General features: G+C 51.0%; 1 protein-coding gene across 5 annotated transcripts in view; it reads left to right on the top strand.

Annotated features, from left to right (window-relative positions):
• IL16 (interleukin 16) overlaps positions 1-12,309 on the top strand; it is a 128,599-nt gene that overhangs the window by 74,843 nt on the left and 41,447 nt on the right. For 4 of the 5 annotated variants that reach the window (XM_062206336.1, XM_062206335.1, XM_062206338.1 and 1 more), the window contains one exon: positions 8,221-8,326. In XM_062206336.1, the coding sequence (XP_062062320.1) occupies positions 8,221-8,326 (106 nt within the window). Of the gene's footprint in view, positions 1-6,096; positions 6,163-8,220; positions 8,327-12,309 lie in introns of those variants that run through there. The other variant, XM_062206339.1, reaches the window with a different exon arrangement.

The following is a 12,309-nucleotide window of genomic DNA, read 5'->3' as shown; positions in this document are numbered from 1 at the left end:
GTTGAAAGTCAGAATCATATAGAGTGAGAGCGAGAGCGAGAGCGAGTGAATATCTTTCATCTGCTGTTTCACTCCCCATATGGCCGCAATGGCCAGGGCTGGGCCAGGCCGAAGCCAGGAGTCAGGCAGCTTCCTCTGGATCTCCCACATGAGTGCAGGAGCCCAAAGCACTTGGGCCATCTTCAGCTTCTTTCCCAGGCATACTAGTAGGGAGCTGGATTGGAAGGGGAGCAGCCAGGATGTGAACCACAGCTTGTATGGGATGCTGGTATCCAGGCTGCAGTTTAACCCACTGTGCCAGAATGCTGGCCCCTCCAAATTATTAAAAAAAAAAAAAACCTTTTTAACTAGAAAATTTAATTCTATAATGTGCTTAGAAAAACAAACAAGTTGTGATGATAGGCTTAAGCTGCCATTTGCAATGCCAGCAACCCGCATCAGAATGCCAGTTTGAGTCCTGGCTGCTCTGCTTCCAATTCAGCTGTCTGCTAATGTGCTTGGAAAGGGAGGGGAAGATGCCTTAAATGTTAGTCTCCAGCCACCCATGTCGGAGACCCAGATAACAATTCCAGGCTCCTGGCTTCAGCCTAGCCCAGCCCTGGCTGTTGCAGCCATTAGAAGAATGAACTTGTAGGTGGAAGTTTCTCTTTCTTTGTCTCTCCCTCTCTCTCTCCCTCTCTCTTTCAACTAAATACATAGATCCTTTTTAAAAAAGAAAAACTGGGATGGTGTTATGGCATAGTAGGTTAAGCCTCCATCTGTGGCACTGACATCCCATATGGGCAATGGTTCGTGTCTCAGCTGCTCCTCTTCTGATCCAGTTCTCTGCTTGTAGCCTGGGAAAGCAGTAGAAGATGGCCCAAGTGCTTGGGCCCCTGCACGCGCGTGGGAGACCTGGAAGAAGCTCCTGGTTCCTGGCTTTGGATCGGCCCAGCTCTGGCCATCGTGGCCATCTGGGGAGTGAACTTATGAATGGAAGACCTCTCTCTGTCTCTCCCTCTCTCTGTAACTTTCTCTGGAATAAATAAATAAATCTTTAAAAAAAAAGAAAAGAAAAAGCAGCATGTAACAATAGTGGGGAAGAAGAACAATGAATGGCTGGCCCTATGACACTAAAACAGCTGTATTCAACTGCTGAGGCTTTTTTTTTTTTAAAAAAAAAAAGATTATTTATTTAAAAGTCAGAGTTACACAGACAGAGAGGAGAAGCAGAGAGAGAGAGAGAGAGAAGGCAGTGGGTGCAGAGGCTTGGGTCAGCCTGGGCGCCTCAGAGGAAGAAGGGCCTTGAATGGCAATGGCGGGGAGTTTGGTTTTGGTGTTGAATCCATCTCAGAGATTGCATTAGAGTGTCTCCTGGGGCATTTTTACAAAATCACGTTGGCATTAGGGTGCAGAGAGATTTAAGGGAGAAAAGATAAGGGGAAGGGAAATTAGGAAAGGACTATGACTATCCCATCTTTGAGAGCTTTATTAAGATGTAACTCGCATATACAATTCAGCCACATAAAGGTGTTACATTGTGTTTAGATGACTTACAGAATTGCCAGCCATCACTGCCGTCTGATGTTAGAATAGTTCCATTGCACCTGCAGGAAACCTCCCACCCCCAGCAGTCTGACCTCACACCCCCACCTGTGCTGCATCCCTAATTATTCACTAACCCACTTTCTGGCTCTACACATTTTCCTGTTCTGGACATATTTTCTTTTGTTCTGGACATTTAATATCAATCAAGTCACATGGAATGTGGTCATTTGTAGCCGGCTTCTTTCACTTAGCTTAATGCTTTCCAGTGAACCACGCATTAGAATTGCATTCCTTTTGATTTCCAAAATTTCCAATTGCATGGAAGTGCCACATTTTGTTCATCTGTTTGTTGGTTAGTAGACACGTGGATTGTATTTTACGAATAATGCTGCTTTGAGTGTGTTTGACAAGGATCCACATGCATGGACGCTTTCATTTCTCTCGAGTTTATACCTAGGTGTGGAACTGCTATATAGTGTAATAAACACTGCCTGTTCTCCCAAGAAGTTGCGCCATTTCCCATCTCCGCCATCCGCATCTGGGGCTTCCAGCTCTCCCTAACCTGCCCGGGTTAGTGGGTGTGACCATGGCCGCCCCTGGGGGGACTGAAGAGGCCTGCGTTTGCCTTCCCTCGCTGGCTCGTGATGTTGCTCTTACATGGGCTTCTAGGACTCTTTTGTCTCTTCAGATGCTTTGCTGATTTTTAAAAATTGGGCGATGTGTCTTGTTATTATTGAGTTGCAAGCGTTCTCTATACAGTCTAGACACCAAGGTCCCTATCAAATATACAACTTCCAAATATTTTCGCCAACCCTGCAGATTGATTTTTCGTTTCTTTGATGGCGTCACAAAAGTTTCAGATTGTAATGAAACCCACATTCCTATTATTTCTTTTGCCATCTGTGCTTCTATTGTTGTATCTAAGTTTCTCTAATCCAGGGGCATGAAGATTGCACCTCCATTTTCTTTGAAGGGCTTGATAGTTTTAGCTCTTACCAGTAGACCTGTGATATAGTTTAATGACTTCTGTTTAAAAAAAAAAATGTGTGATGGGGCTGGCACTGTGGCGTACTAGGTGAAGCCGCAGGCTGCAGTGCCAACATCCCATATGGGTGCTGGTTTGAGACCCAGCTGCTCCACTTCCAATCCGGTTCTCTGCTGTGGCCTGGAAAAGCAGTGGAGGATGGCCCAAGTTCTTGGGCCCCTGCACCCACGTAGGAGACCTGGAGGAAGCTCCTGGCTTCGGATTGGTGCAGCTCTGGCCGTTGCAGCCTTCTGGGGGAGTGAACCATCAGATGGAAGACCTCTCTCTGTCTCTCTCTCTCTCTCTCTCTCTCTACCTCTACCTTTACCTCTACCTCTCCTTCTCTGTGTAACTCTTTCAAATAAATAAATCTTAAAAAAAAAAAAAAAGCGTGAGACAGGAATCCACATTCATTCTTTTGTAGGTAAATATCCAGTTATCACAGCACCATCTATTAAAATATTCTTTTCTAAATCTTTTTTTTTTTTTTTTGACAGGCAGAGTGGACAGTGAGAGAGAGAGACAGAGAGAAAGGTCTTCCTTTTGCCGTTGGTTCACCCTCCAATGGCCGCCGCAGCCGGCGCACCGTGCTGATCCGAAGCCAGGAGCCAGGTGCTTCTTCCTGGTCTCCCATGGGGTGCAGGGCCCAAGCACTTGGGCCATCCTCCACTGCACTCCCTGGCCACAGCAGAGAGCTGGCCTGGAAGAGGGGCAACCGGGACAGAATCTGGTGCCCTGACCGGGACTAGAACCCGGTGTGCCGGCGGCGCAAGGCGGAGGATTAGCCTAGTGAGCCGCGGCGCCGGCCAAAGGGAGTGCAGTGGAGGATGGCCCAAGTCCTTGGGCCCTGCACCCCATGGGAGATCAGGAGAAGCACCTGGCTCCTGCCATTGGAACAGCGCGGTGCACCGGCCGCAGCGCGCTACCGCGGCGGCCATTGGAGGGTGAACCAACGGCAAAAGGAAGACCTTTCTCTCTGTCTCACTCTCTCACTATCCACTCTGCCTGTCAAAAAAAAAAAAAAAGATTTATTTTATTTATTTGAAAGACAGAGTTACCAAGAGAGGTAGAGACAGAGACAGAGAGAGAGAGAGAGAGAGAGAGAGGTCTTTCATCAGCTGGTTCATTCCCCAAATGGCTGCAATGGCTGGAACTGAGCCAATTCAAATCCAGGAGCCAGGAGCTTCCTCTGGGTCTCCCACATGGGCGCAGAGGCCCAAAGCCTTGGGCCATCCTCTGCTGCTTTCCCAGGTGCATCAGCAGGGAGCTGGATTGGAAGTGGAGCAGCTGGGACTTGAACTGGCACCCAAATGGGATGCCGGTGCTGCAAGCCAGGGCTTTGACCCGCTGTGCCATAGCACTGGCCCCCAAAAATATTTTCTAAAAACAGCTTTGCCTGATATCCACCCTTCCCCCAACACTGGCCATTGTAACAGTCCACTCTGTAAGGAATACCGGGAACCCCAGCAGATACGCTGAGAGAGGATGTGTTAGGGAAGTCTGACAAAATGGACCAGAGGGGCTTGGTGACTGGGCAGGCAGGCGCTGTGAGGCGGGAGGATGTGAGGAGGACCCCAGGGATCCTGCCCCCCACCTCCTCCTCCGCAGCAGGAGGCGGGCAGCCACGTGGTCTCACATGACCTGTGGCCATCCCAGAACCCATCTGCTTGGCCTTCTCCTTTATCCCCCTGACTTAGAGATCAAAGCGATGGCATGATCAGCTCAGCCACAGGAAGCAAGCCCCAGTGAGGACGGTTGGATCGGATTTTGTGGTTCCCCTTGGGCGGAGCATCTCAGTGCACAGAGCAAACAGAGATGTTTGTGTCGCTGAGGAGCCGGTTCCACACACACCGGAATCCTCAGGGTTCTGTCGCTAACTCCAGCAGTGCCAGCTAGCGGGTCTGCGTACCAAGCAAGCTCCCCTCACAGAGCAAGGGAACTCCCCAGCCCCGGGGGAGTTGAGATGCCGGAAGCATCTTACCTGCAGGACCCACTGCCCCAGAATTTTGCATCTTCATTCTGGAGTTTTGCATTTCTTGGGGCTGGGTGTGTAGCGCTTGCAGCTACACAACTGAGCCTGGCTTTGGGGGAATCCTTTACAGAGCTCCCCGGACCCACTGCCTGCTCTGTCACCCCCCGGGGACAGGTAAATGCAGGTGAGGCTGTCCAGCTGGCGACGGGGCACCTCACTCACAGAGCTGCTCCCCAGGGCTGCGGTCTTGGAGAACAAGGGGACGTGTGTTCAGAAGTGACTGTGCCAGTGCCACGGCCTCACTGACAACCCTGCAGCTTCAAGGGCAGCCCTTGGTGTTCCATTCTGCGTGTGCCCTGTGCAAATGTCCCAGTCCGAGGGGCTGTTCCAGATGGGAGACCAACTCCACCCATCAGTTGTCTTTGGTCTGATTATGAAATAATCAGGCTCACTACTGAAAATATGGAAACTATAAAAAGATACATAAAAGCCACACCCACAACCCCATCACCCAAACACACTCTTGCTTATCCATGGGAGCAGGACTTGGAGTTTCTCATCTACTGCCATCTCCTCTGACTTGGAATAGCTCCTAGGACAGAGTAAATGTTCGATAAATGTTTGTTGAGTGAATGAGTGTTAGTATTTTGGCCTGTTTATTTGCAGTCCTTTCTCTTTGTAAGCTTCTTCACAGTTTGCATTTCTCATGTACTTCTGGAGGTGCCCTCATGAGGCGTGAGATCTGTTTTTAATCTACCAACACGAGTGTGCCTATGCCAAGAAGATCTTCTATAAATACTACTTTTAAAGATGCCAAATATTCCACGTCTCATGTATTCCTCACTTATTTACTTTCATGTTAATGCATAGTTTGGGGGAAATACATGTTTCAAAGGCACTTTGGGAGTGAGGCGTGCCCCTGGACAGGTAGACCAGCTGGCTGCTTCACCGAGCTCCTCTGCCCTCTGTGGACCCAGAAGAGTTGCTGAAACCACAGTCCATGGCTTCCCTCCCCTGTCTCACTGGGCTGCACGCAGGAGTGGAGACAGTGCCAGAGGGAAGTCTTGACATTAGAATCAGAGGATGATCTCGTCCGACCATTGCAATTGAGAAATATTTTTTGGATATTATATTGTATGAAGCAATGAATTCAAAGAACTAGTCGTGACGCTAAATCCTGGAAATACATCTCCAGAGTCCAACAGAAGTCAATCACCTTTTGCGTAACCCTGGCTGGCTCGCCTTTTCACTCCCTGGACTAGCCTGTTGCAGAGCGTCCTATTCGCCTGTTGCAGAGCGTTCTATTCGGGTTAACATAGCGCCATCTGTTGCTGAAGAGAAAAATGAGTGCCTGGAATTCCCCCTGTGGAGTTCTCTGATTGGAAACGTCTTCTTAGAGGAGAATTACATGGGAATTGATGTGTGGTTTCCTGCATGGTCTCCTTGCCCGCACTAGATTCACTCTGCTTCCATGTGGGTACTCAGTACACTTTATTAACTCCTCCACCTGTTAGAGACTTCTGGCAGAACTCACAAGGATTGTACAAATAAGGGAACCATGAATGTCAGAACAGGAAACCACGGAAAAGGGCCAACCACATTCTGCAACCCATGAGAACTTTCTGCTGACACAGTGCAGGTGAGATGGGGTTGAGGGAAGGCTCATTAGCCCATGGTCAACCACACAGGGCGGAAAAGCTAGGGAAGCACCCACAGCAGATGCCAGCGGAATCCCAACACCCACAGCTCACCGTGGCGGGCGCTGGAGGTGCGGATGGGTGATTGGCACAGAGTGAGAGCTGACAGCAGAGCCTTGTTGGGCTCTAGGAACGGCACAGAAGCTGAGAGCACGTACCTGGCTGTTCATGGCCTTAAGATGAGACCGCACGTACCTGGCTGTTCATGGCCTTAAGCAGGCACCACCAACTTAGCTTCCAGGAAAGGCAGTCCTGTCGGTAGGCAAGGGCATCAGGCAGGTGCCCTCCGAACTCTGCCCTGGACCGCTAAGCCCCAGGAAGCATCTGGGCCGTCTCTGAGGAACCAAGATCCAGAGACTCGGTACTCTGCCAGTCATTCAAACCTGATAACCACAGGCTTTCCCAGTCCTGCAAACATCCAGAGATCTCCCCATCCACACAGCCTTCCTGAACAAAACACAGCAGATTACGGGAGTGAGTAATGAAACCAACATAACTCAACAGTTAGGTCAAAATCATTGTGGCTAATAACGTTATTATTGTTTTAGATTTAGAATAACAACATAAAAATAGTCCCAGGAAGAGAAGTAAAACAGTCAATCGCCTCGTTCTTACCAATCTCGATCCCTTTGTTCCCATATCCCTGAATCCCAGGGGTAGGAGAGGAGACAGAGGAAAAGTGGTCTGAGTTCTTGTCTACACAGGGAAGAGTCATGAGTTGACCCTAGGGGTGGGAAACGAGCCCATGACTGCTGTTTAACACACTGCATCTACACCCAAATTTCCAAATTGCTAGTATAAAAAAAGGAGTGAGGCCGGCGCGGTGGCGTAGCAGGTAAAGCCGCCGCCTGCAGTGCCGGCATCCCATACGTGAGCTGGTTCGAGACCCGGCTGCTCCACTTCCTATCCAGTGCTCTGCTATGGCGTGGGGAAGCAGTGGAAGATGGCCTAAGTCCTTGGGCTCCTGCACCCACTTGGGAGATTCGGAGGAAGTTCCTGGTTCCTGGCTTCCGATCGGCATAGCTCTGGCTGTTGTGGCCAATTGGGGAGTGAACCAGCAGATGGAAGACCTCTCTCTCTCTGCCTCTCCTCTCTCTGTGTAACTCTTTCAAATGAATAAATAAATCTTAAAAAAAAAAAAAGGAGGCCAGCGCCGCAGCACAATAGGCTAATCCTCCGCCTGCAGTGCCGGCACCCCGGGTTCTAGTCCTGGACGGGGCGCTGAATTCTGTCCCGGTTGCTCCTCTTCCGGTCCAGCTCTCTGCTGTGGCCCGGGAGGACAGTGGAGGATGGCCCAGGTGCTTGGGCCCTGCACCCGCATGGGAGACCAGGAGAGGCACCTGGCTCCTGGCTTTGGATTAGCATGGTGCACCAGCCGCAGCGCGCCAGCCGCAGCAGCCATTGGGGGGTGAACCACTGGAAAAAGGAAGACCTTTCTCTCTGTCTCTCTCTCACTGTCCACTCTGCCTGTCAAAAAAAAAAAAAAAAAAGTCTATGTAATATCCATTCATTCCATGTTTCCCTCAGTGAATATGGGGCAGGCGTTTGGTGCAGTGGTAAAGACATCATTTGGGACATCCACATCCCCTGTTGTTGTGCCTGGGTTCAAGTCCAGGCTCCAACTTCCTGCTGATGTGCCCCCTGGGAGGCAGGCAGCAGGGGATGACTCGAGTCGCTGGGTCCCTGCCACCCATGTGCCAGACCTGGATTGACTTCTTTGCTTCCCAGCATTTGAGGCGTGAACCAGTAGATGGAAGCTCTCTTTGTCTTTCTCTTTACCTTGCAAAGAAGTCAAGTAAAGAAATAAAGATGGGATGATGACTGCATGGCTATGAATGAATGGATACCAAGGACCCTAAGCCCCTGACCTTACAGTCCCTCCAGTTTACGGGAGACAGACAATTCAACAAGGCATTCCACGGCCAGGGCCAAAACCCCACCCGACGACGCCTGCATTTCTATTCTAAGTTGCTGAATGAAAGACGGGAATTGTTTTACAGGAATCCTCCGCAACTTCCTCTCGTGGAAAGCCTGGAAAACCGGAGACCCAGAGTAACTTCCTGTTCCCTAAGGCCTGCCACCACAGGACACGCAGCAACTCAACGAGTGAGTGTCTCCCAAGGCGTGGGGCGCAGCTGCTCCCTGATCTCAGGAACCTCAGGGATGGGGGGAGACTCGGGGGAGGGCATCTCTTCTAAACCAGTTGGGCTGAGCCAAGCTGGTGGCCTGCTGGCCACCCTGGGCACATTCTTCATTGTATGCCTGTCTTGGTCGCTAGGGGGCGCTGCATCGGCCATCAGAGCTCTCGTGGTCAACTCCCTGTGACTGAGCTCCTGGACCACCTGGGCCTGGAGGCTGAGAGACAGGGCTTATTTCTGCTGTGACTTCTGCTTCCTCTGCTCCTGAATAATTCTCTCTCTCTCTCTCACTCTCTCACTCTGTCTCTCGGGTACCTCGGCCACCCACACGTCCTCTGTAGCATGACTGGGGGGGGTCTAGAAGACCTCATGTTGCTTGAGTATGGCGCATCAAGTAGCACAAGACCAGGAAAGTGTGAAGAACGCAAAAAAAGCATCAAGAAATTAAAACCACGCCAAGCCATAAAGGCGGAGGAATGTATGTTACACATTCACTGTAGGGATAGACACAGGCTAGCGCTAGCCAACACCCCAGTAGATATTTACGCTCTTCTCCATTTTTTACAAGCGTCAGCAATGCCACGGAGTCTGTTCGCAAACTTCCATGTGTGCCTGAGATGATTCCTTTGGAGAAATACAATCAACCTCCACATCCACAGACTCCACCAGCCGCAGACAGAAAATGTTTGAAACAATCATCGTGTCTGAACTGCACACACGCAGGCTGTGTCCTTGTTATGATTTCCCCCCAAACAACAGAGCTGAACAATGATATACATGGCACTTATATTGTTTTAGGTATAATAAGCGACTTAGCCATTATATAAAGCTTATGAAAGGACTGCATGGGTTAAATGCAAATACTATGCCATTTTATATAAGAGCCTTGAGACTCTGCCACCCACACAACACCCGGGGTGACTGTGCAAAAGGCAGTGGGCTGGTGCCTGGTTCAGAGTTCCCATCTGGGAACCAAGGCACTTGGATTTGGATCCTGCTTCTGGAATTAGTCATCTCTGTGACCTCGAGCAAGTCTGTGCAAAATCTCTAAGCCTTATGTCATTCTGTTGGAGATAACTCCAGGAGCCGGCATTGTGGCACAGTGGGTTAAGCTGCTGCTGCAGTGCCAGCAACCCATGTGGGCTGTGGTTCTAGTCCCGGCTGCTCCACTTCCAATCCCGCTCCCTGCTCATGCTCCTGGGAAGCATATGGACGGTGATCCAAGTCCTTGGGTCCCTGCTGCCCCTGTGGGAGACCCGGGTGGAGCTCCAGACTCCTGGTGCCTGGCTTCAGCCTGGGCCACTGCAGACATGGAGGGAGTGAACCCACGGATGGAAGATCGATCTCTCCACCCCCGACTCTGCCTTTCAAATAAATGACTAAGTCATTTTTTTTTAAGTTGATACTTTTCCAGTTTTAGACAGCTTCTTAGTTTTTTAAATCATAAATTTCACTTCACTTTTCTTTAGCATAATTTCCTGGACACGGAATTTGGGCTGAACCGATCAGCATAGTTTAGGGGTTTGCATCTGCACTGCCACATTTCTGAACGGCTGTTCCTTCCGTCAGAGCCCACAGGTTTATCCTTGGGGCCTGTTTCTCCCACCCTCTCCCCGCTTCACACCCAGGACCAGCGACACAACTTCCGGGGGCAGTCAGTGCCAAACGACAACGTGAGCGTCTTCTCCAGAAATTTAAGAATTTCAGAATGGCGACACCGCAGCCTTGAGGCAGGCTGGGCTGCTTCTAACCCGACGGAGGCCGTGGGTGACCGTGTAGGCCGTGCACCCAGGAAGCCGGCCCTGCTCTTACCTGGGGAGCCCACCGTGGCCTTCCAGCTTCCGGTTCAGCTCAGTCCTCGAGAGGCATGATGGCCGACTCGTGGACGGGCAGAGAGAATTCCCGCCCCCAGGGTGTTTTCTTCCAGGTTGCCAGGCTCCGCCCTTGCAGGCCTGGCCATGCAGGGCCTCTTGTGACTCAATCACGTCAGGGTGGCCTCCTGCCCGGGTCCTGCTCTGGCTGGACTCTGCCCACACCAGCTGGAGTGGTGACAACTTCTGTCCTGGTTGCTTCCTGCCCCTGCCTGCCCTATTTATTTGTTTTGTTTTGTTTTGTTTTGTTTTGTTTTTAAGATTTATTTCTTTATTTGAAAGTCAGAGTTATACAGAGAGAGGAGAGGCAGAGAGAAAGAGAGAGAGAGAGAGAGACAGAGAGGTCTTCCATCCGCTGGTTCACTCCCCAATTGGCTGCAATGGCAGAAGCTGCACTGATCTGAAACCAGGAGCCAGGAGCTTCTTTCAGGTCTCCCACGTGGGTGCAGGGGCCCAAGGACTTGGGCCATCTTCTACTGCTCTCCCAGGCCACAGCAGAGAGCTGGATCGGAAGTGGAGCAGCCGGGACTAGAACCAGCACCCATATGGGATGCTGGCGCTGCAGGTGGAGGCTTAACCTGCTGCACCACAGCGCCTGCCCCGAGATTTAACTTCTATATAATCAAAAGGATTGTTTCCTTTTCAATGTGACTGTTTCTTCCACTTCCAAACAACTTAAATATGAGCTATAATTTCTCCTGATCTGTACATGAGTTGTCTATGAGGCTTCAGAAAGCACGTGGGAAAATGGAATTAAAAAAAGCAGGGGTGGACATTTAGCTGAACCGTTAAGACACCAGGTAGGTCGCTGTGCTGTGGCGCAGAGGGTTAACCTGCCACCTGCGGCACCGGCATCCCATATTAGCACTGGTTCCAGTCCTGGCTGCTAGGCTTCTGATCCAGCTCCCTGCTAATGCACCTAGGAAAATGGCAGGAGATGGCCCCACTGCTTGGGCCCCTGACACCCATGTGGGAGACGTGGATGGAATTTGAGGCTCCTGGCTTTGGCCTGGCCTATCCCATTGTTGCAGCCGTTTGGAGACTGAACCACCAAATGGAAGATTGCTATTTCTCTCTCTCCTCTCTTTTTTTTTTTTTTTTTTTTTTTGACAGCAGAGTGGATAGTGAGAGAGAGAGACAGAGAGAAAGGTCTTCCTTTTGCCGTTGGTTCACCCTCCAATGGCTGCTGCAGCCGGCGCATCATGCTGATCCAAAGCCCAGAGCCAGGTGCTTCTCCTGGTCTCCCATGCGGGTGCAGGGCCCAAGCACTTGGGCCATCCTCCACTGCCTTCCCGGGCCACAGCAGAGAGCTGGCCTGGAAGAGGGGCAACCGGGATAGAATCCGGCGCCCCAACCGGGACTAGAACCCGGTGTGCCAGCGCCGCAAAGCGGAGGATTATCTCCTCTCCTTTATCTCTCTTTCTCTCTTTCTCTCTCTCTCTCTCTCTCTCTGAATTAAAAATTTTTAAGGGGCTGGTGCTGTGGTGTAGTGGGTAAGCATCTGCCTGTAGCACAGGTATCCTATATGGGCACTGGTTCGAGTCCAAACTGCTCCACTTCTTCTTCTTCTTTTTTTTTTTTTTTTTTTTTTTTTTTTTTTTTTTTTTGACAGGCAGAGTGGATAGTGAGACAGAGAGAAGAGAGAAACGTCTTCCTTTTTCTATTGGTTCACCCTCCAATGGCCGCCGTGGCTGGCACACTGCGGCCAGCACACTCACTGATCCGAAGGCAGGAGCCAGGTGCTTCTCCTGGTCTCCCATGGGGTGCAGGGCCCAAGCACTTGGGCCATCCTCCACTGCACTCCCTGGCCACAGCAGAGAGCTGGCCTGGAAGAGGGGCAACCGGGACAGAATCCAGTGCCCCGAGCGGGACTAGAACCCGGTGTGCTGGCGCCGCAAGGCGGAGGATTAGCCTATTGAGCCACAGTGCCGGTGCTGCTCCACTTCTGATCCAGCTCCCTGCTATGGCCTGGGAAAGTAGCAGAAGATGGCCCAAGTCCTTGGGCTCCTGCACCCACATGGGAGACCTGGAAGAAGCTCCTGGCTTTGGATCGGCCCAGCTCTGGCTGTTGCGGCCATTT

The sequence above is a fragment of the Lepus europaeus genome, chromosome 11, assembly GCF_033115175.1.
Source record: "Lepus europaeus isolate LE1 chromosome 11, mLepTim1.pri, whole genome shotgun sequence".
In the NCBI taxonomy this organism is placed as follows: Eukaryota; Metazoa; Chordata; class Mammalia; order Lagomorpha; family Leporidae; genus Lepus; species Lepus europaeus.
Note: the sequence above shows the minus strand (reverse complement) of the source record. Positions and strands in the feature narration are given on the sequence as shown.